Here is a 23,048-nt window from a genome sequence, read left to right as displayed (position 1 = left end):
TAGATAAATGATATGACAATTTATTATGATTTTTAAATTTTATATATATATTTTTTGCACATCTCTTATTCCCCAACATGGGGACAAATCGGGAACCAAAACCAAAAATACAAAAAAAGGACATATTTTGTATGTCTTTTCTTTGCCTGCTGTTGCTCTGTCTTAGTTACGTTGTTGTACCAGAATCCCACGGTTCTTATGTGTTTGTAGGACTTCTAGTTTTGAAATCAAAATGTATCTAATGATGGTAGTTTACAATATATGTGTTGCTAGAAAATGCCACCAGAGGGCGTCAGAGATTTAACTGTTTACTATTTTCTACTGGGGTTGAGCACCAATGGCATCTAAATATTTTACTAAATATTATGTGGAAAATGGTAGTAATGTAAGTAATAGCAAATAATAATGTATGTTTATTTCTCACAATAGTGCAGATGTTGGGGCTTGTAGATTATGATGCTATATGCTCTGCTGTTTTACAGTCTCCATTGACCTAAAATGGCCCCATCTGCTGTTAATTAACAGTCTCCACTGACCTAAAATGGCCCCATCTGCTGTTTAACAGTCTCCACTGACCTACAATGGCCCCATCTGCTGTTTAACAGTCTCCACTGACCTACAATGGCCCCATCTGCTGTTTAACAGTCTCCACTGACCTACAATGGCCCCATCTGCTGTTTATTAACAGTCTCCACTGACCTATAATGGCCCCATCTGCTGTTTAACAGTCTCCACTGACCTACAATGGTCCCATCTGCTGTTTAACAGTCTCCACTGACCTACAATGGCCCCATCTGCTGTTTAACAGTCTCCACTGACCTACAATGGCCCCATCTGCTGTTTAACAGTCTCCACTGACCTACAATGGCCCCATCTGCTGTTTAACAGTCTCCACTGACCTACAATGACCCCATCTGCTGTTTAACAGTCTCCACTGACCTACAATGGCCCCATCTGCTGTTTAACAGTCTCCACTGACCTAAAATGGCCTCATCTGTGAAAGAGCGTCTCCTGGCCGTCCTGGATGATCTCGGCTCTGAGGAGCTGAAGAGATTTAAGTGGTATCTAACTACAGAAAACAAGCTGGATGGCTTCCTTCACATTCCAAAGGGCCAGCTGGAGACATCTAACAGACTGGACATAGTGGATCAGATGGTGCAGAAATACAGGGGAAATGCGGCTGTGAAGATCACACTGGACATCCTGAAGAAGATTAGCCGTAACGATCTCGCTGAGAAGCTAAACAGAGACTGTCCAATAGGTAATTCAGAATTCTTGTGTCTCCTAAGGTTTTGAGTAAATATATATATATTCTACTGTATTGTTGAAATTGAAATTCTATATACATTCTTAAATAAGTTATACAGTATTTCTATGTTTGTTATTGGCTAACCTGTAAAATGATAATTTTCTTTGAAATGTGCATTAATTTCATGTGCTTAGATTTTTTCCAATAACCAGATATATTGTAAAATAAAAAATGTATATATTTGTTTATTGTGTACTGTTGAGCATCTAGAGAACAACACATGCTAACTATTCTATAACCGTTGTTCATTGTCAGGTCCTTCAGATGAAGATGGTGAGAACCATTGTCCATTGTCAGGTCCTTTAGATGAAGATGGTGAGAACCATTGTCCATTGTCAGGTCCTTCAGATGAAGATGGTGAGAAGTTCCAACATGAATATAAACAGGAAGTAAAGAAGAAGGTGCAGCATGTATTCAACGGGGTACCGAAGCAGGGCCACAAGCAACTTCTCAATGAGATCTACACAGAGCTCTACGTCACAGAGGGTGGAAGTGGAGAGGTCAATAATGAACATGAGGTGAGACAGATCGAGATCACGTCCAAGAATCCAGCGAGACCAGAGGCTAAAATCCTCTGCAATGACATCTTCAGACAATCATCTGGAAAAGACAAACCTATCAGAACTGTGCTGACAAAAGGAGTCGCTGGCATTGGAAAAACAGTCTCTGTGCAGAAGTTCATTCTGGATTGGGCTGAAGGGAAAGCCAATCAGGATATCCAATTCATAATTTCACTCCCTTTTCGGGAGCTGAATTTGGTGAGGGGGGAAAAGTACAGTTTTGTAGAACTTCTGCATAAATGTGTCTTAGAGACTAGAGTGATTGAGAGGGACTTTTTGAATAACATTTTAACAAAATTGCAAAAACCAGGAAACCACAATGAGAGCAAGTACAACGTTTTATTTGTCCTTGATGGTCTGGATGAGTGCCGACTGACCCTCGACTACGAGAACTGTAAGAGCTGGTGTGATGTCACAGAGCCAACCTCAGTGGACGTGCTGCTGACAAACCTCATCAAGGGAAATCTGCTTCCACCTGCTCTCCTCTGGATAACCTCCAGACCTGCAGCAACCAATCACATCCCTCCTGATTGTGTTGACCAGGTGACAGAGGTACGAGGGTTCAATGACCCACAGAAGGAGGAGTACTTCAGGAAGATATTCAGCGATGAGGACCTGGCCAACAGAATCATCTCACACATAAAGACATCAAGGAGCCTCCACATCATGTGTCACATTCCAGTCTTCTGTTGGATCTTAGCTACAGTTCTGGAGAACGTGTTGAGTACAGATAAGAATGAAGAGATGCCCAAGACTCTGACTCAATTATTTATTGGGTTACTGATATTTCAGACCAAACAGATGAATGATAAGTATCACAAAAAAGGTGAGCGAGATCCACACAGGGATAAAGAGAGCTTCATGGCACTGGGGAAACTTGCTTTTAACCAGCTGAAAAATGGCAACCTCATTTTCTATGAGGCAGACCTGAAAAAGTATGGCATTGATGTCACTGAAGCCTCAGTGAACTCAGGAGTGTGTACACAGATCTTTAGACGGGACTATGGGCCGTTCCAGGACAAGGTGTACTGCTTTGTGCATCTGAGCGTTCAGGAGTTTCTGGCTGCGCTCTACGTTTTCCTCTCCTTCAACAACAGCAATGTAAACCCAATGACCGAAGACCAATCCTTCATCAGAAAAATTCTAATGAAGTGGAATCCTGCCATCACCTTCCACACGATTGCAGTGGATAAAGCCTTACAGAGTGAGAATGGACACCTGGACCTGTTCCTCCGTTTCCTTCTGGGCCTCTCACTGGAGTCCAATCAGACTTACTTACGCGGCCTACTGACACAGACAAGAAGCAGCTCACTGAGCCACGAGGAAACAGTCAAGTACATCAAGAAGAAGATCAGGAACACTCCCTCTTCAGAGAGGTGCATCAATCTGTTCCACTGCCTGAATGAACTGAATGACCATTCTCTAGTGGAGGAGATCCAAAGATACCTGAGATCAGGAAATCTGTCCAAAACCAAACTGTCACCTGCACAGTGGTCAGCTCTGGTCTTTGTGTTGCTGACTTCAGAAGAGGAGCTGGATGTGTTTGACCTGAAGAAATACTCCAGATCAGAGGAAGGTCTTCTGAGGCTGCTGCCAGTGGTCAAAGCCTCCAGGACAGCTCTGTAAATACACGTTAAAAAAGTTTATATACAGTACGGGTCAATAGTTTGGACACACCTACTCATTAAAGGGTTTTTCTTTATTTTTACTATTTTCTACATTGTAGAATAATAGTGAAGACATGAAAAAACTATGAAATAACACATATGGAATCATGTAACCAAAAAAGTGTTAAACAAATCAAAATAGATTTTATATTTTTCAAAGTAGACACCCTTTGCCTTGATGACAGCTTTGCACACTCTTGGCATTCTCTCAACCAGCTTCATGAGGGATGCTTTTCCAACAGTCTTGAAGGAGTACCCACATATACTGAGCACTTGTTGACTGCTTTCCTTCACTCTACGGTCCATCTCATCCCAAACCATCTCATTTGAGGTGAGGTCGGGTGATTGTGGAGGCCAGGTCATCTGATGGGCAACTTCATCACTCTCCTTGGTCAAATAGCCCTTACACAGCCTGGAGGTGTGTTTTGGGTGATTTTTCTGTTGAGAAACAAATGATAGTCCCGCTATGCGCAAACCAGATGGGATGGCGTTTCGCTGCAGAATGCTGTGGTAGCCATGCTGGTTAAGTGTGCCTTGAATCCTAAATAAATCACTGACAGCGTCACCAGCAAAATACCATCACACCTCCTCCTCCATGCTTCACGGTGGGAACCACACATGCGGAGATCATCCGTTCACCTACTCTGCGTCTCACAAAGACACGGCAGTTGGGAAAAAATCTCCAAATTGGACTCATCAGACCGAAAGACAGATTTCCACCTTGTCTAATGTCCATTGCACGTCTTTCTTGACCCAAGCAAGTCTCTTCTTATTATTGGTGTCCTATAGTAGTGGTTTCGTTGCAGCAATTAGACCATGAAGGCCTGATTCACGCAGTCTCCTCTGAACAGTTGATGTTGAGATGTGTCTGTTAATTGTACTCTGTGAAGCATTGAGTTGGGCTGCAATCTGAGGTGCAGTTAACTCTAATGAACTTATCCTCTGCAGCAGAGGTAACTCTGGGGCTTCCTTTCCTGTGGCGGTCCTCATGAGAGCCAGTTTCATTATAGCGCTTGATAGTTTTTGCGACGGCACTTGAAGAAACTTTCAAAATTCTTGACATTTTCCCCATTGACTGACCTTCATGTCTTAAAGTAATGATGGACTTTCATTTTCTTTGCTTATTTGACCTGTTCTTGCCATAATATGGACTTGGTCTTTTACCAAATAGGGCTATCTCCTGTATACCACCCCTACCTTGTCGCAACAAAACTGATTGGCTCAAACTTATTAAGAAGGAAAGAAATTCCACAAATTAGCTTTTAACAAGGCACACCTGTTAATTGAAATGCATTCCAGGTGACTACCTCGTGAAGCTGGTTGAGAGAATGCCAAGAGTGTGCAAAGCTGTCATCACAGCAAAGGGTGGCTACTTTGAAGAATCTCAAATATAAAATATATTTTGATTTGTTTAACACTATGTGGCTTACTACATGATTCCATATGTGTTATTTCATAGTTTTAATGTCTTCACTAATATTCTACAATGTAGAAAATTGTAAAAATAAAGAAAAACCCTTGAATGAGTAGGTGTGTCAGTTAGAATATACATTAGCATATTACTTATTTATTGTTGATTCTCAAATATTCTGCTACATGTACTGTACACAGTACACACAGTTGTCGAAATTCATTTCCATTGTGTTTTACTTTTCAAAGGCTTAATGGGTGTAACCTCACTGAGAAATGCTGTGAAGCCTTGGCCTCAGCTTTCAACTCAACCTCCTCAAACCTAAGAGAGCTGGACCTGAGTGACAACAACCTGCAGGATTCAGGAGTGAAGCTGCTCTCTGCTGGACTGGAGAATCCACACTGTAAACTGGAGACACTGAGGTCAGTAGTCTGTATTAGTTCACTAAAGGGGATAGTTCATCATGTGATCTTCAGGTATTTATAGAGGACAATTAGTAGGCTGTCATTGTAAATAAGAATTTGTTTTTAACTGACTTGCCTAGTTAAATAAATAATATCAGAGTAATCAGCTGAATTTAAATGTCATAGTTACCTGACTGCTGTTTGGAAGAGGAAGAATTACACAATATATTGATATTATTTATTTTTATTTTCAAGATGCTTTACTTGCTGAAGTCAAATGTTTTTAGTTATATAATCATGTGATTGTAATATTATTTTTATCAGGTCATTTTTTTCAATGCAAATGTCTGTCGAGTTTGCGGAAGACACACACCTGCCATTTCCCCTTTCACCACTAGAGGGTGTAAATATGTGATAAACTCTACAGGTTGTCACGCTGTCTGATCACAAAGAAAGGCTGTGCTTCTCTGGCCTCAGCTCTGAGGTCCAACCCCTCCTACCTGAGAGAGCTGGACCTGAGCTACAATATCCCAGGAGACTCCGGAGTGAAGCAGCTCTCTGCTGGACTGGAGGATCCACACTGGAGACTGGAGAAACTCAAGTATGTGGAGAGGGTTTGTGAAGTTTGTGTCTATTCATGTGTGACATGGACAGTTTTGGTTCAGGGTTCCTGGGTTAGTTATAACTATTTAATTAGGGGCACCACATTCACTGGGGACGTTCTGAAATTGCATTTCTGCCTCCATGTGGTCGGGTCGGCTGTTTGGAGTGTTTATACAACTGGGAAAAAATATATATATGTCCCCCCCACTTCTAAAACCGAAGTTGAGCCCCTGTATTTAATATCCAATAAACAATATTTGTGTGTGGTTGTGTGTGTGGTTGTGTGGTTGTGTGAGTGTGTGTGTGGTTGTGTGTGGTTGTGTGTGGTTGTGTCAGGTTGTGTGTGGTTGTGTCAGGTTGTGTGTGGTTGTGTGTGGTTGTGTGTGGTTGTGTGAGGTTGTGTGTGGTTGTGTGAGGTTGTGTGTGGTTGTGTGAGGTTGTGTGTGGTTGTGTGAGTGTGTGTGTGGTTGTGTGAGTGTGTGTGTGGTTGTGTGAGTGTGTGTGTGGTTGTGTGAGTGTGTGTGTGGTTGTGTGAGTGTGTGTGTGAGTGTGTGTGTGGTTGTGTGGTTGTGTGTGTGGTTGTGTGAGTGTGTGTGTGGTTGTGTGGTTGTGTGAGTGTGGTTGTGTGAGTGTGTGTGTGGTTGTGTGAGTGTGTGTGTGGTTGTGTGTGTGGTTGTGTGTGGTTGTGTGTGGTTGTGTGTGAGTGTGTGTGTGGTTGTGTGTAGTTGAGTGTGTGGTTGTGTGAGTGTGTGTGTGGTTGTGTGTAGTTGAGTGTGTGTGTGGTTGTGTGAGTGTGTGTGTGGTTGTGTGAGTGTGTGTGTGGTTGTGTGAGTGTGTGTGTGGTTGTGTGAGTGTGTGTGTTTTACTGAATCACTGTTCTGCTTCTTGTGCAGTGTTGACCCCTGTGGAGAGTACTGGCTGCTGAAAAAATGTAAGTGTTGACTGCTGTGAAGAAAATGTGAAATGTGTTATTAGTGATGAAACAGGAAATAGCATAACCTCAGAGTCATTGTCAAATTACTCAACTGTTGACCTACGTGGTCAGATGAAATATAAGCCACCATCTTAAGGAAGTAGAGTCAGACCCACTGGGCACAGACATCAGTTCAATGTCTAGTTTTGATTGATTTTCGGTTAAGTTATCGACTAACCTGAATTCAACGTGAAATCAACAAAGAATGTCACCCTGTCAGTGGATTTAGGTCAAAAGTTAGATGAAAAAATCCCAAATTCTCAAATCCAAATCCCAAATTCTCAAATCCAAATCCCATATTCCCAAATCCAGTCAGTTTTCCACGTTGATTCAACGTCCTCACATGTACTATTTTGTTGTTGAAATGACGAGGAAACAATGTTGATTCAACTAGTTACTGTATAGGCTTGCATACAAATGGTCATATAAAGTACAGACTGTAGATTAAAAGACGATAAATTAAATACTAAAATACATATTATTTACAAGTATTTTCTTTTTTCTTTTTAACTACTTTTATTGTTTCAGTACATAGTCAATATACTCAATATTTAATCATTATTTAATTATTATTAAATAATAATTATTTATTTATTATTTCATTCCATCCAGTGCAGTCTGTCAATTAGATGTATTATTCAATGAATAAATGCTCCTCATAAAATACCTTGATGATTAACATTCTGATGATCGTGATTTGTAATATTGATCTTCCCTATCAGATGCCTGTGATGTCACACTGGACCCGAACACAGCACACAGAAACCTCTCTCTGTCAGAGAGGAACAGGAAGGTGACGTGGGGGAAAGAGGAGCGGCTGTATCCTGATCACCCAGAGAGATTTGAGGACTGGCCACAGGTGCTGTGTAGAGAGGGTCTGACTGGGCGCTGTTACTGGGAGGCAGAGATGAGTGGGGGAGGGGATGACATAGGAATGACGTACAGAGGAATCAGCAGGACAGGAAACACTGATGACAGTAAGCTTGGATGCAATGACAAGTCCTGGAGTCTGAGCTGCTCTGATTACGGTTACGCTGCCAGGCACAATAAGGAGAGAACGGACATACCTGCCTCCTCCTCGTCCAACAGAGTAGGAGTGTATCTGGACTGGCCGGCCGGCACGCTGTCCTTCTACACTCTGTCCTCCTCTGACACACTGACCCACCTGCACACATTCACCTCCACATTCACTGAGCCCCTCTATCCAGGGTTTTGGGTTGAAATAAACTCCTCATTGTCCCTGTGTGAGGTAAAAACCTTCAGTTAGTAAAGGACGGTTCTTGTTGTTATTGATTGGTGTTTGTAAATCATGTTTATTTAGTCAAATTGTTGATGTTACAGTCCTGATTCTGTTTGAACTCAATAACACTGAATGGAACTTTCCTGGTACACATTTGGCCAGATAAAGACAAATAAAGCTTTCTTTTTTTTTTAAACAGTTAAATATTGTTGTTTTCTCACATAAAAGAAGAATGACAGTTAAAGTTGAAGTCTGTAACGGTGAAACTGCCACATTTGTTAACGACATTAGAACAACAAAGAGGTCACTTCAAACAACGAAAACAGTTTATTCCCTCAGACATCATTTCACAACAGCAGAGTCTGGACTATCGTTATGTTCCCCATGATGCTGGTGTGATATAACAGCAGAGTCTGGACTACCGTTATGTTCCCCATGATGCTGGTGTGATATAACAGCAGAGTCTGGACTACCGTTGTGTTCCCCATGATGCTGGTGTGATATAACAGTAGAGTCTGGACTACCGTTATGTTCCTCATGATGCTGGTGTGATATAACAGCAGAGTCTGGACTACCGTTATTTTCCCCATGATGCTGGTGTGATATAACAGTAGAGTCTGGACTACCGTTATTTTCCCCATGATGCTGGTGTGATATAACAGCAGTCTGGACTACCGTTATTTTACCCATGATGCTGGTGTGATATAACAGCAGAGTATGGACTACCGTTATTTTCCCCATGATGCTGGTGTGATATAACAGTAGAGTCTGGACTACCGTTATGTTCCCCATGATGCTGGTGTGATATAACAGTAGAGTCTGGACTACCGTTATGTTCCTCATGATGCTGGTGTGATATAACAGCAGAGTCTGGACTACCGTTATTTTCCCCATGATGCTGGTGTGATATAACAGTAGAGTCTGGACTACCGTTATGTTCCCCATGATGCTGGTGTGATATAACAGTAGAGTCTGGACTACCGTTATTTTACCCATGATGCTGGTGTGATATAACAGCAGAGTCTGGACTACCGTTATTTTCCCCATGATGCTGGTGTGATATAACAGCAGAGTCTGGACTACCGTTATTTTCCCCATGATGCTGGTGTGATATAACAGCAGAGTTTGGACTACCGTTATTTCACAATCCCAGCTTTAAGTAAATGTGGTACAGTGTTTGGTGAAAAAGTATAGCCTCTTCCACAGAAACTGAACTGCCATCACACACACACACACACACACACACACACACACACACACACACACACACACACACACACACACACACACACACACACACACACACACACACACACACACACACACACACACACACACACACAAACAATGTGTCCGGAACATAAACGTATCACACCACACACTCATAAATGTAGTATGGGTGATCTGTCTATATGAATTACTATGCTGTTACTAAGCAGTAATGTATTACGGCAGTGTTATGTTATGGCACCTAATAGGAAGTGCCGCACAAGAATATTTTACTAAACAATACTAAACTGTTACTCCCGTCTCCTGCCTGGTGATTTTTCTCCACGACACAAATGTTACAACAAACACTGTGAGACAGATCAAAAATAGCTGTTCATACAGGTCTTCTAGACATGAGGAAAAGACCGGGAGCAGAACCTCAACATAAACCGTAAGTTGCTGTTCATACAGGTCTTCTAGACATGAGGAAAAGACCGGGAGCAGAACCTCAACATAAACCGTAAGTTGCTGTTCATACAGGTCTTCTAGACATGAGGAAAAGACCGGGAGCAGAACCTCAACATAAACCGTAAGTTGCTGTTCATACAGGTCTTCTAGACATGAGGTGCTGTACAGAAACCCAGCCTAAAACCCCAAACAGCAAGCAATGCAGATGTAGAAGCACGGTGGCTAGTTAAGAACAGCTGACATTGTTGTTCTGTGTCCATGGCAACACAGTGTGGACGGAGCCACTCAACTTATCTTTTTCACACACAATTTTTCAACCATAAAAGTGTTGCAAGAGATTTAGTATGTTGTTTCTCAACCATTGTTCCGTGGACCTGCGCCAGTCAGTGAGATGGTGTTTCTCAACCATTGTTCCGTGGACCTGCGCCAGCCAGTGGGATGTTGCTGGCCGCTCCCTGAGATGATTAACTGACACCAGTGGGGATTTTAGCATGTAAATCTTGGTGGGATAAACTCAACAACAAAAAAATTGGGATGCATGCCAGCAAAGCCACTGCACAACACAACACTACACTAAACAATACAATAGTTGCATTATAATGGTGACAAACGGTGCCCACTACACCTGGCTATCAGAGGAGTCCCAACAGCAGAGTCCCAACAGCAGTCCCAACATCTTACTGTTACACCGGGATATCAGCGGAGACTTGTCTGGCAGCGAAACAGTTCATTCAGCCTCATTTACTGCCTTTTTAAAAAACGTAGCTGATATGGCTGACTTGCTTAAAAATTGTGGTTTCTACTGACAATTGAGATGTACAAACTATGCCATAAGGGGACGATGAGCAGATAAGTGGCAATTCGTAATTTTGATTAAGACATTCATGAGCGAGGTAGGACGGACGTAGTCAATATAACGATTTGTTCAGCACTTTTGAAATGCACAGTAAAAGAATTCCAAACATGGGCCGTTCTTAAAGTATTCTCCCTGTACACCAAGTCAGAACCATAGAATAAATAAAGGGGGCATATAAGCAGACAATGAAATCTCTTATAATATTTGATGATGACATTTTTCTTAAACGGGCTATAGGCTACATGTGCACCACCAAGTCAGAACAGTAGTCAAAATTAAGATAAATAGTAAACTAAGGGTAAATAGTTAACTAAGTTATGAGGGGGAAAGGGACCGAGTTGGATGACCGTTCAAAACGTATTACCCCATCCGGAGCTCGTTTTTTTCCCTGAGTTTCCAGTTGTCTTGAACTCATTAAAGTCTGAGATTTCCCAGTTCCGAGTTTCCAGTTGTTTTGAACGCAGCATACGTCATCCTTGATTGACAGCATGGCCAATGATCAATGTTTATCCTTTAAAGCTTGTAAAAGAGACCCTTAAACCCAGACTTTGATCACACACTCTCTCCACTGAATAGCAGGCTAGTGATTGCTTTGCAATGCTGCAGTTAGCCACTGATTCCTTCCAAACCACTCGTTGTTGAATTTGCGATTTCCAACTTGTTGTGTGATGTTTGTGTCCAATGGACGATGAGCACCGATGTTTTATCTATAATTTCTCTTCATAATTTCTCTTCATATGACAAGGGTTGAAAAAGATTTGCCAGTAGATTGTCAACTTGATTCACGATGATGACTGCTAGCTAAGATTTTGAAGGTATGATGTTGACATGATTAGTCCAATCAAAGCTACGGATAGATATAACGTGATTTGACATCATTTGATCTGTGGCCAATGACCTTGAGTCTTCTTGGGTGGGCACTTCTAATGGGATGACAACTAGAGGAGTTAATTAATCGAATTAATTCTAAGGGGCTTGAATTATCGAGCTCTCCCCGTAGATTTTGCGATGACATGGTGTCCCCATGAGTGACAGAACTCTGAGCCAATCACGGCGCAACTAGAGAAGATTACCAACCCCTACGCTCTGTATATTCCCCTGTCTGCCCCTCCACCACAGAAAGCACTGAGCTAGGCTGAAACACCTGCATTTTGGAGCTGCCTTACTCAAGAAAACAAAAAAGAGTCCATGTTTGTATGCGGCTTTATTAACTCAATACTGTTTTTTTTTATATATATATATTTTTATACATTGTTTGCAACTCACATGTGACATGTATTAATGCCAAAGTAACATGCAAAACAGGCAATAAAAAAAGGTGGGGCTTATAACAGGCCCTGAATAACGGGTCGCCACTGACTGACGCTAATGCAGTCAGTTCTATACTGCTAGTTTGAATGTAACCAGTCCCCCAAGGAGGTGAAACATTGCTCACCGGCCCCTAAAAGGAGAAAAGGGTTGAGCCCTTGGCTGTAGCTCAAACATCTGGGCCCGTATTCAAAAAGCGTCTCAGACTACTGCTGGTCTAGGATCAGGTCCCCCTGTCGTTGTAATCTCTTTCATTATGATTATAAGGATTAGAACTGATCCTAGATCATAACACTGATTCAGAGACGCTTTATGAATCGAGGAGGCAGAAAGTAGGGAATGTGTGGCATGTAACACAGCCCAGGCCAAGACTGGATTACTTTCAGTTTCATTTCCTGAGATCTTCATGGTGAGTCCTGCCCCCAGAGTAAATTATGACACACACACACACACACACACACACACACACACACACACACACACACACACACACACACACACACACACACACACACACACACACACACACACACACACACACACACACACACACACACACACACACAGAGACAGCAAAGCTTGCAGGTCATCCAATCAACTTCTCACACGGCCTCATACAGATCTACACGGACACCGAGCACCAGAAAATAGAGATTACATTTATTTTCAAACACCAGGTACAGTAAAAACATTTTATGATGTGCTTTTTTGTGATTTTGTCTGTCCTTACTAAACAAGTTAGATCTAGTCTGTCCTTACTAAACAAGTTAGGTCTAGTCTGTCCTTACTAAACAAGTTAGATCTAGTCTGTGATGTATATTTTCATAAATTTGCTCTCTAGGAAGGAATATGCCCGAATCTAGCTCACAATTAACAACTTGATACTTTATTTGCTCTAGTTTGAGTTCATCTAGGTCTGATCTAGTTTGAGTTCATCTAGGTCTGCTCTTATCTGAGTTCACCTAGGCCTGATCTAATCTCAGTTCATCTAGGTCTGCTCTAATTTGAGTTCATTTAGGTCTGCTCTAATATGAGTTCATCTAGGTCTGCTCTAATATGAGTTCATCTTGGTCTGCTCTAATCTGAAATGGGGAATTTACAAAGAGTCATTGACAACAACCAAAACGAAACCGGTGGGCTTTTAGGGGGGGTTCTGAAAGACACTAAAGGGGGTGTCCACTGAAAGTTGACTAGCAACAGCAACTGGAATATAAAAGACACCCACCATGAGCGCCCACCAAATTTACCAGGAAGAGGCAAACAAAAGAAAAAGCCACAACAAATTTAAGGACAGGATCCAAGAAAGTGGAACAAACTGAAGAGGGAAGATCAGATAATGGATTGTTTGTCTAGAAATGAAAATAGGGAGAGACAACTAAAGGAGTTAACCCTCCACAACTATCAAGACAACTAAAGGAGTTAACCCTCCACATCTACCAAGACAACTAAAGGAGTTAACCCTCCACATCTACCAAGACAACTAAAGGAGTTAACCCTTCACATCTACATAGACAACTAAAGGAGTTAACCCTCCACATCTACCAAGACAACTAAAGGTGTTAACCCTCCACATCTACCAAGACAACTAAAGGTGTTAACCCTCCACATTACCAAGACAACTAAAGGTGTTAACCCTCCACATCTACCAATACAACTAAAGGAGTTAACCCTCCACATCTACCAAAACAACTAAAGGAGTTAACCCTCCACATCTATCAAGACAACTAAAGGAGTTAACCCTCCACATCTATCAAGACAACTAGAGGAGTTAACCCTTCACATCTACCAAGACAACTAAAGGAGTTAACCCTCCACATCTCTCAAGACAACTAGAGGAGTTAACCCTCCACATCTCTCAAGACAACTAGAGGAGTTAACCCTCCACATCTACCAAGACAACTAAAGGAGTTAACCCTCCACATCTATCAAGACAACTAGAGGAGTTAACCCTCCACATCTATCAAGACAACTAGAAGAGTTAACCCTTCACATCTACCAAGACAACTAAAGGAGTTAACCCTCCACATCTCTCAAGACAACTGAAGGTGTTAACCCTCCACATCTACCAAGACAACTAGAGGAGTTAACCCTCCACATCTACCAAGACAACTAAAGGAGTTAACCCTTCACATCTCTCAAGACAACTGAAGGTGTTAACCCTCCACATCTAGTAAGACAACTGGAGCGCTGTGCCAGCCACTCTTAAATATCACCTGGGCCAGCCACTCCTAAATATCACCCTCCAATTAATGAGACGAACAAGCCAGCAGAGGTGTAACACATACTGAAACCCAGCACAGGTGTAACACATACTGACTAATGAAGTGACACCAATCGGAGTGCTCTACGTGCTAACATCCAACCTTGAAATATAAATACATTTAAACAGCCTGTAACACTTTTGCCAGTGTAGTGATGTAGGGAACAGCCACATTAGTGCACTCCAACGCCATTAAGGTCCAGACCTCTTAGCAGAGGCGTATACTGTATATGGAAGGTAACTTAACTGTATCATTGTGAACTGTATTGTTTAATGCTGTCTGGTTCCTTGTACTCTCCCCCTCTTTCTATATCCCTCTCTCCCTCTCTCTCTCTCTCTCTCTCTCTCCCTCTCTCTCTCTCCCTCTCTCTCTCTCTCGCTCTCTCTCTCTCTCCCTCTCTCTCTCTCTCTCTCTCTCTCTCTCTCTCCTACTCTCTCTCTCTCTCTCCCTCCCCCAGGGATACCATGGTTCGAACATTGAACACTATGGAGGAGCTGAGAGGTTCTAGGTTTGGTCGTTCCTCACCCAGGCACGGACTCAAGCTCCTTTTCTGGTTCGCCAACGATTACATCGTCTTCGACGATGACAACCAGATGTTTGCAAATTACGACCCCAACAACGGAGACTTTGGTTTCCATCACTTCCGGAACAGACTTGAGTGTGAAAACGCCGTCTGCAAGAGGCTGCTTCCTGATGAGGGCTACCCATTCTATGAGGTGGGCAACCTCCACCTTATAGCATCTGATTCCATGCCTAATTATGTCAGGAAGTACAACACTGGTGTCATAGATACCAGCAACATGGACCGCCTCATCATCAGCATGCGTCCAGACAGGATAGTGGATAAGGTCTATGTGACCCAGCACGAGGACCTGAGGAGCTTCGACCCGGTCAACACCTATCGCATCAGCAGGGGGTTGCTCATGATCATATGCGGCCATCCATTCGCTGACATGTCATTTAGGAACTTCCTGGAACAGGCGGGCTATTCCACCCACGAGCCAATGAGATTTATCGATCAGAGTTCTAGTTCCGCCCAAATCGAATTCCCAAGCCTCGCCCCCAGGGAGTCTCGGGATACCAGAATGAATATGGAAGTTGGACCCAGAGCTGCACCCAGAGCTCCGCCCAGAGCTGCACCAGGCTTCTGGGAAAACTGCTGTACCATACTGTTTATTTTAATTGTTTTTATTGTTTTATTTTACCTTTATTTAATTAACAGGTAGGCCAGTTGAGAACAAGTTCTCATTTACAACTGCGACCTGGCCAAGATATGCAAAGCAGTGTGACACAAACAACAACACAGAGTTACACATGGAATTTAACAAATGTACAGTCAACAACACAATAGAAAAAATATATATACAGTGTGTGCAAATGTAGTAAGGAGGTAACACAATAAATAGGCCATAGTAGCAAAGTAATTACAAGTTAGCAAATTAACACTGGAGTGATAGATGTGCAGATGATGATGTGCAAGTAGAAATACTGGTGTGCAAAAAGTAAATAAAAACAATATGTGGATGAGGTAGGTAGTTGGGTGGGCTATTTACAGATGGGTTGTGTACAGCTGTAGCGATCGGTAAGCTGCTCAGATAGCTGATGCTTAAAGTTAGTGAGGGAGATATAAGTCTCCAACTTCAGCAATTTTTGCAATTCGTTCCAGTCATTAGCAGCAGAGAACTGGAAGGAAAGGCGGCCAAAGGAGGTGTTGGCTTTGGTGATGACCAGTGAAATATACCTGCTGGAGCGCGTGCTATGGGTGGGTGTTGCTATGGTGACCAGTGAGCTGAGATAAGGCGGAGCTTTACCTAGCAAAGACTTATAGAAGACCTGGAGCCAGTGTGTCTGGCGACGAATATGTAGCGAGGGCCAGCCGACGAGAGCATACAGGTCGCAGTGGTGGGTGGTATAAGTTGATTTGGTAACAAAACGGATGGCACCGTGATAGACTGCATCCAGTTTGCTGAGTAGAGTGTTGGAGGCTATTTTGTAAATGACATCGCCGAAGTCAAGGATCGGTAGATGGCAGCTGTAGATGAGTGTCCTTTAGTCCTGGTCCTTGGGATCCTGAAGGGGTGCACTTTTTAGTTAATTATATTTTTATAATATTTTTTGCATATTTTTGTTTTTTACCCTTTGCAGTTCATTTTGGTATGTTCTTTTTCACTGATAGATTTGGTCATTTATCAGACACTCTTATCCAGAGTGACTTCAGTGCATTAAACTGAGGCAGATTAACAGCAACATACTGTATTACAGTCATAGCAGGCAAAACGTATCTGGAACCGTTACTGAGAAGGTTGTTGCTGGCTACAATACATATAAGAGAGATAGGCCAAAGGTCAAATGGTGTGGTGGATATGTCAAGACACATAAAGAATACAGAGAATAACAATAGGTGGATGTGACCCTTGACCCCAACACTAGCCCCGACACTGCCTTTGACTGCCTCGTCTTACACGAGAACATTAAACAAGTGAGAGGTTTACGCACGAGGTGGAGAATTCCTTGTGACAACCCCAAGAGGTTTCAATTGTGTACCTGTGTCCTGTGTAAGGAGGGCTTCTTCTCAGGCAGGTTCTACCTAGAGGTGTTGGTGAAGGGGAAGACTTCTTGGAAGTTAGGACAGTGCCACCTACAGGCCAACCGGTGCTATTATCTTTGAAACAATTACTCATGGCCTCTAGTTTCTGTGTGCCAAATAAAATAAAAAGTGACCAATCTATGCTTGACTTATAGGTCAAGAAAATAAAGAATATAGAGAATAACAATAGGTGTATCTGACCCTTGGTCAGAGAGTCTGTGGGGAGGAAGGTACTGCTGATACTGAAGAGGTCTGAGTATGACTTTGGACTGTGGAGATGCAGCTTCATGCTAACGACTACCAGGCCAACATCCCCTCAGCCTCTACCTGGCTCATCCCCAGAAGGAGCTGGTATTTGTGGATTATGAAGAGGGGCAGGTCTCCTTCTACGATGTGGAGTACAGGTCTCATATCTGTTCTTTCACTGGCTGCACCTTCACTGAGAAACCCCACCTTCAACACCGCTAGCCATCTTTTAAATCCAAGCCCAGAGCCATTTGTCATCTCTCCTGTCAGTCACCTGGCCTAGATTAGAGAGACGACAACTGAGAATGTACATCTTTATTTAACTAGGCAAGTCAATTAAGAACAAAATCTGATGTACAATGACTGCCTACCCCGGCCAAACCTGGACGACGCTGGGCCAAATGTGCGCCGCCCTATGGGACTCCCAATCACAGCCGGATGTGATACTGCCTGGACTATGTAGCCTGGAGTACATGTCTGTCAAATCCAAAATGGCACCCTATTCCCTATATAGTGCACTACTTTTGACCAGAACCCATACAAAGTAGTGTACTATATAGGGGATAGGGTGCCATATAGTGACAAATAGTGCACTACTTTTGACCAGTGCCCATACAAAGTAGTGTACTATGTAGGGGATAGGGTGCCATTGGGACCTACTCTTGTTCTGTGATCTGATGCCTCATTCAGTAGTAGCAGGTTGGAGCGCGGCGCTGGCCACTGGCTTCACTAGAGGATATGAATCCCACATGGGCCACATCCACTGACTAGTCAACGTTTTTGTAAGACAAGCCTGATTCCATGTTGTGTAATGATAGAACCCCATGGAGGTGGGGGAAGTGCATGTTACGGTTGATGTGTCTTTTGTCATGTGAATATAGCTAATTAGACTTTACTGTTTATTTTCTGTGTATTTTAACTTTCGAAACTATGAGGAGAATCACAGAATAAACATTTAATTTAAACTGAAAGATGTGTGTTGTTTAATGGCTCTGGTTGGTGTTCCATGTGTTTCTACATGATCTTCTCACTCCACCTTGTGGCCACAGATGGAACAGCACTCCAGACTGACGGAAGAGGAGAAAGAGATGGAGAGTGACGGAGAAAAACAAAGAGAGGAATAAAGACGCCGACACACATCAGTTCACGTTGATACAGCCTCCCTGTGCTATGTGGTGTAATCCAGGCAGTATTATGTGGTGTAATCCAGGCAGTACTATGTGGTGTAATCCAGGCAGTATTATGTGGTGTAATCCAGGCAGTATTATGTGGTGTAATCCAGGCAGTACTATGTGGTGTAATCCAGGCAGTATTATGTGGTGTAATCCAGGCAGTACTATGTGGTGTAATCCAGGCAGTATTATGTGGTGTAATCCAGGCAGTACTATGTGGTGTAATCCAGGCAGTATTATGTGGTGTAATCCAGGCAGTATTATGTGGTGTAATCCAGGCAGTACTATGTGGTGTAATCCAGGCAGTATTATGTGGTGTAATCCAGGCAGTATTATGTGGTGTAATCCAGGCAGTATTATGTGGTGTAATCCAGGCAGTACTATGTCGTGTAATCCAGGCAGTACTATGTGGTGTAATCCAGGCAGTATTATGTGTTGTAATCCAGGCCGTATTATGTGTGAGGGGGACTGACACACACCAGTCCACGTTGATACAGCCTCCCAGTTCTATGTGGTGTAATCCAGGCAGTATTATGTGGTGTAACCGAGGCAGTATTATGTGGTGTAATCCAGACAGTATTATGTGGTGTAATCCATGCAGTACTATGTAGTGTAATCCAGGCAGTTATATGTGTTGTAATCCAGGCAGTACTATGTGGTGTAATCCAGGCAGTATTATGTGGTGTAATCCAGGCAGTTATATGTGGTGTAATCCAGGCAGTTCTATGTGGTTTAATCCAGGCAGTATTATGTGGTGTAGTTCAGGCAGTACTATGTGGTGTAATCCAGACAGTATTATGTGGTGTAATCCAGGCAGTATTATGTGGTGTAATCCAGGCAGTATTATGTGGTGTAATCCAGGCAGTATTATGTGGTGTAATCCAGGCAGTATTATGTGGTGTAATCCAGGCAGTACTATGTGGTGTAATCCAGACAGTATTATGTGGTGTAATCCAGGCAGTATTATGTGGTGTAATCCAGGCAGTATTATGTGGTGTAATCCAGGCAGTATTATGTGGTGTAATCCAGGCAGTACTATGTGGTGTAATCCAGACAGTATTATGTGGTGTAATCCAGGCAGTATTATGTGTTGTAATCCAGACAGTATTATGTGGTGTAATCCAGGCAGTATTATGTGGTGTAATCCAGGCAGTTATATGTGGTGTAATCCAGGCAGTTCTATGTGGTTTAATCCAGGCGGTATTATGTTGTGTAATCCAGTTTTATGTGGTGTAATCCAGGCAGTTCTATGTGGTTTAATCCAGGCGGTATTATGTTGTGTAATCCAGTATTATGTGGTGTAATCCAGGCAGTATTATGTGGTGTAATCCAGGCAGTTTTATGTGTTGTAATCCAGGCAGTACTATGTGGTGTAATCCAGGCAGTATTATGTGGTGTAATCCAGGCAGTACTATGTGTGAGGGGGACATGAGGGAACAACACCACTGCTTTGTTTCAGTGTTATTGACAGCCTTTATTTATATATGTTAAATAGAAACAGCAGAAACGAGATATTAATACGGTACTACACTTTACCAACCTATCCCACTCCTTTAACACCTCTAACAGGTCTGATTGGTGACCAGTCTAGTAACTCCTTTAACACCTCTAACAGGTCTGATTGGTGACCAGTCTAGTAACTCCTTTAACATCTCTAACAGGTCTGATTGGTGACCAGTCTAGTAACTCCTTTAACATCTCTAACAGGTCTGATTGGTGACCAGTCTAGTAACTCCTTTAACACCTCTAACAGGTCTGATTGGTGACCAGTCTAGTAACTCCTTTAACACCTCTAACAGGTCTGATTGGTGACCAGTCTAGTATCCCTTTAACACCTCTAACAGGTCTGATTGGTGACCAGTCTAGTAACTCCTTTATCAGCTCTAACAGGTCTGATTGGTGACCAGTCTAGTAACTCCTTTAGTACCTCTAACAGGTCTGATTGGTGACCAGTCTAGTAGCTCCTTTCTCACCTCTAACAGGTCTGATTGGTGACCAGTCTAGTAACTCCTTTATCAGCTCTAACAGGTCTGATTGGTGACCAGTCTAGTAACTCCTTTACCACCTCTAACAGGTCTGATTGGTGACCAGTCTAGTAACTCCTTTATCACCTCTAACAGGTCTGATTGGTGACCAGTCTAGTAACTCCTTTAACACCTCTAACAGGTCTGATTGGTGACCAGTCTAGTAACTCCTTTAGCACCTCTAACAGGTCTGATTGGTGACCAGTCTAGTAACTCCTTTAACACCTCTAACAGGTCTGATTGGTGACCAGTCTAGTAACTCCTTTAACACCTCTAACAGGTCTGATTGGTGACCAGTCTAGTAACTCCTTTAACACCTCTAACAGGTCTGATTGGTGACCAGTCTAGTAACTCCTTTTACACCTCTAACAGGTCTGATTGGTGACCAGTCTAGTAACTCCTTTACCACCTCTAACAGGTCTGATTGGTGACCAGTCTAGTAACTCCTTTACCACCTCTAACAGGTGCTAAAGGAGGAACAAAAGTTACATGCAAGAAAAAAAGAGGAGGGGCTTATAACAGAACCTGAATGACGGGTTGCTACTACACACACACACACACACACACACACACACACACACACACACACACACACACACACACACACACACACACACACACACACACACACACACACACACACACACACACACACACACACACACACACACACACACACACACACACACAGGCAGCAAAGCTTGCAGATCATCCAATCATCTTCTCACACGGCCTCATACAGATCTACACGGACATCGAGCACCAGAAAATAGAGATTACATTTATTTTAAAACACCAGGTACAGTAAAAACATTTTATGTGCTTTTTTGTGATCTGGTCTGTCTTTACTAAACACGTTAGATCTAGTCTGTCCTTAATAAACAAGTTAGGTCTAGTCTGTCCTTACTAAACAAGTTAGATCTAGTCTGTCCTTACTAAACAAGTTAGGTCTTGTCTGTCCTTACTAAACAAGTTAGATCTTGTCTGTCCTTACTAAACAAGTTAGATCTAGTCTGTCCTTACTAAACAAGTTAGATCTAGTCTGTCCTTACTAAACACGCTAGATCTAGTTTGTGATGTATTTTTCGTAATTTTCTCTCTAGGAAGGAATATGCCCGAATCTAGCTCACAATTAACAACTTGATACTTTATTTGATCTAATCTGAGTTCATCTAGGTCTGCTCTAATCTGAGTTCAATCTAGGTCTGCTCTAATCTGAGTTAATCTAGGTCTGCTCTAATCTGAGTTAATCTATGTCTGCTCTAATCTGAGTTCAATCTAGGTCTGCTCTAATCTGAGTATATCTAGGTCTGATCTAATCTGAGTTCATCTAGGTCTGCTCTAATCTGAGTTCAATCTAGGTCTGCTCTAATATGAGTTCATCTAGGTCTGATCTAATCTGAGTTCAATCTAGGTCTGCTCTAATCTGAGTTCATTTAGGTCTGCTCTAATCTGAGTTCATCTAGGTCTGATCTAATTGAGTTCATCTAGGTCTGCTCTAATCTGAGTTCATCTAGGTCTGATCTAATCTGAGTTCATCTAGGTCTGATCTAATCTGAGTTCAATCTAGGTCTGCTCTAATCTGAGTTCATTGAGGTCTGCTCTAATCTGAGGTCATCTAAATCTGATCTAATCTGAGTTCATCGAGGTCTGCTCTCCAGTCTTGAGTTGTTTATGATCAGATACAACAACAGTTGTAATCAATTATATATATATATACACTGAGTGTACAAACCATTAGGAACACCTTCCTAATATTGAGTTGCACCCCCTTTGTCCTCAGAACAGCTCAAGTCACCGGGGCATGGACTCTACAAGGTGTCAAAAGTGTTCCACACTACCCGACCCCGTTCAGAGGCACATCAATATTTTATCTTCCCCATTCACCCTCTGAATGGCAACACATACACAATCCATGTTTCAATTGTCTCAAGGCTTAAAAATCCTTCTTTAACCAGGTCTCCTCCCCTTCATCATCACACTGATTGAAGTGGATTTAACAAGTGTCGTCAATAAGGGATCATATCTTTCACCTGGATTCAACTGGTCAGTCTATGTCATGGAAAGAGCAGGTGTTCCTAATGTTTTGTTCATTCAGTGAATATTTATATCCTTTTTTTACATGACATTTTTCCAGAATAATAAAGCAGTTCTATCAAAATGTATTAACATTTAATAAATTGACATTACCTGAAACCTGACAGATTGTGGTTGAAAATATATAGAGTATCAACCCTTTTTTTCTGCATTAAAACATGGTACGGTAAGAGTGACAGATTTCCCCTTCTGTTTATGACGTTCACTTTTGACTTTAACAGGTATACTGTTTTGTAACTATTTAAACCTCGCATTTATTGTCATGCTGTTAAATATTTTCTTCCCCTTAAGTTTCATGTTCCTGGATCCTTCAGGAGATTACATTTCAAACAAACACTTGACTCATCCAGGCGTGGTCCCAAATGACACCCTATTCCCTATTGGGCCCTGTTCAAAAGAAGGGCACTATATAGGGAATAGGGTGGCATTTGGAACTCATTTACAGTGTATTGTCTCTTGATGGATGTGCTGCCAAATGAAAATGTGCTCAAACCTGCTGGGCTGTTCATGTTGACGACGTTTCATGATAATCGTCAAGAGGGCTCACGTTACTAGGTTACCACAGTTGTTTTAGGCCAACGATAACAACTGTCCTACTGTCACTAGTAGAAAGAGGAGGAAGGGAAGCGCTACTAAGGTACACTATAGTACAT

General features: G+C 42.3%; 1 protein-coding gene across 1 annotated transcript in view; it reads left to right on the top strand.

Moving 5' to 3' along the window:
* The first annotated feature begins 984 nt into the window (after positions 1-984).
* LOC120038419 (NACHT, LRR and PYD domains-containing protein 12-like) overlaps positions 985-23,048 on the top strand; it is a 127,657-nt gene continuing 105,593 nt past the window's right edge. Inside the window, exons 1-3 of the mRNA XM_038984185.1 lie at positions 985-1,219; positions 1,565-3,491; positions 5,196-5,369. Of these exons, the coding sequence (XP_038840113.1) occupies positions 985-1,219; positions 1,565-3,491; positions 5,196-5,369 (2,336 nt within the window). The remainder of the gene's footprint in view (positions 1,220-1,564; positions 3,492-5,195; positions 5,370-23,048) is intronic.

The sequence above is a fragment of the Salvelinus namaycush genome, unplaced genomic scaffold (assembly GCF_016432855.1).
Source record: "Salvelinus namaycush isolate Seneca unplaced genomic scaffold, SaNama_1.0 Scaffold22, whole genome shotgun sequence".
NCBI lineage: Eukaryota > Metazoa > Chordata > Actinopteri > Salmoniformes > Salmonidae > Salvelinus > Salvelinus namaycush.
Note: the sequence above shows the minus strand (reverse complement) of the source record. Positions and strands in the feature narration are given on the sequence as shown.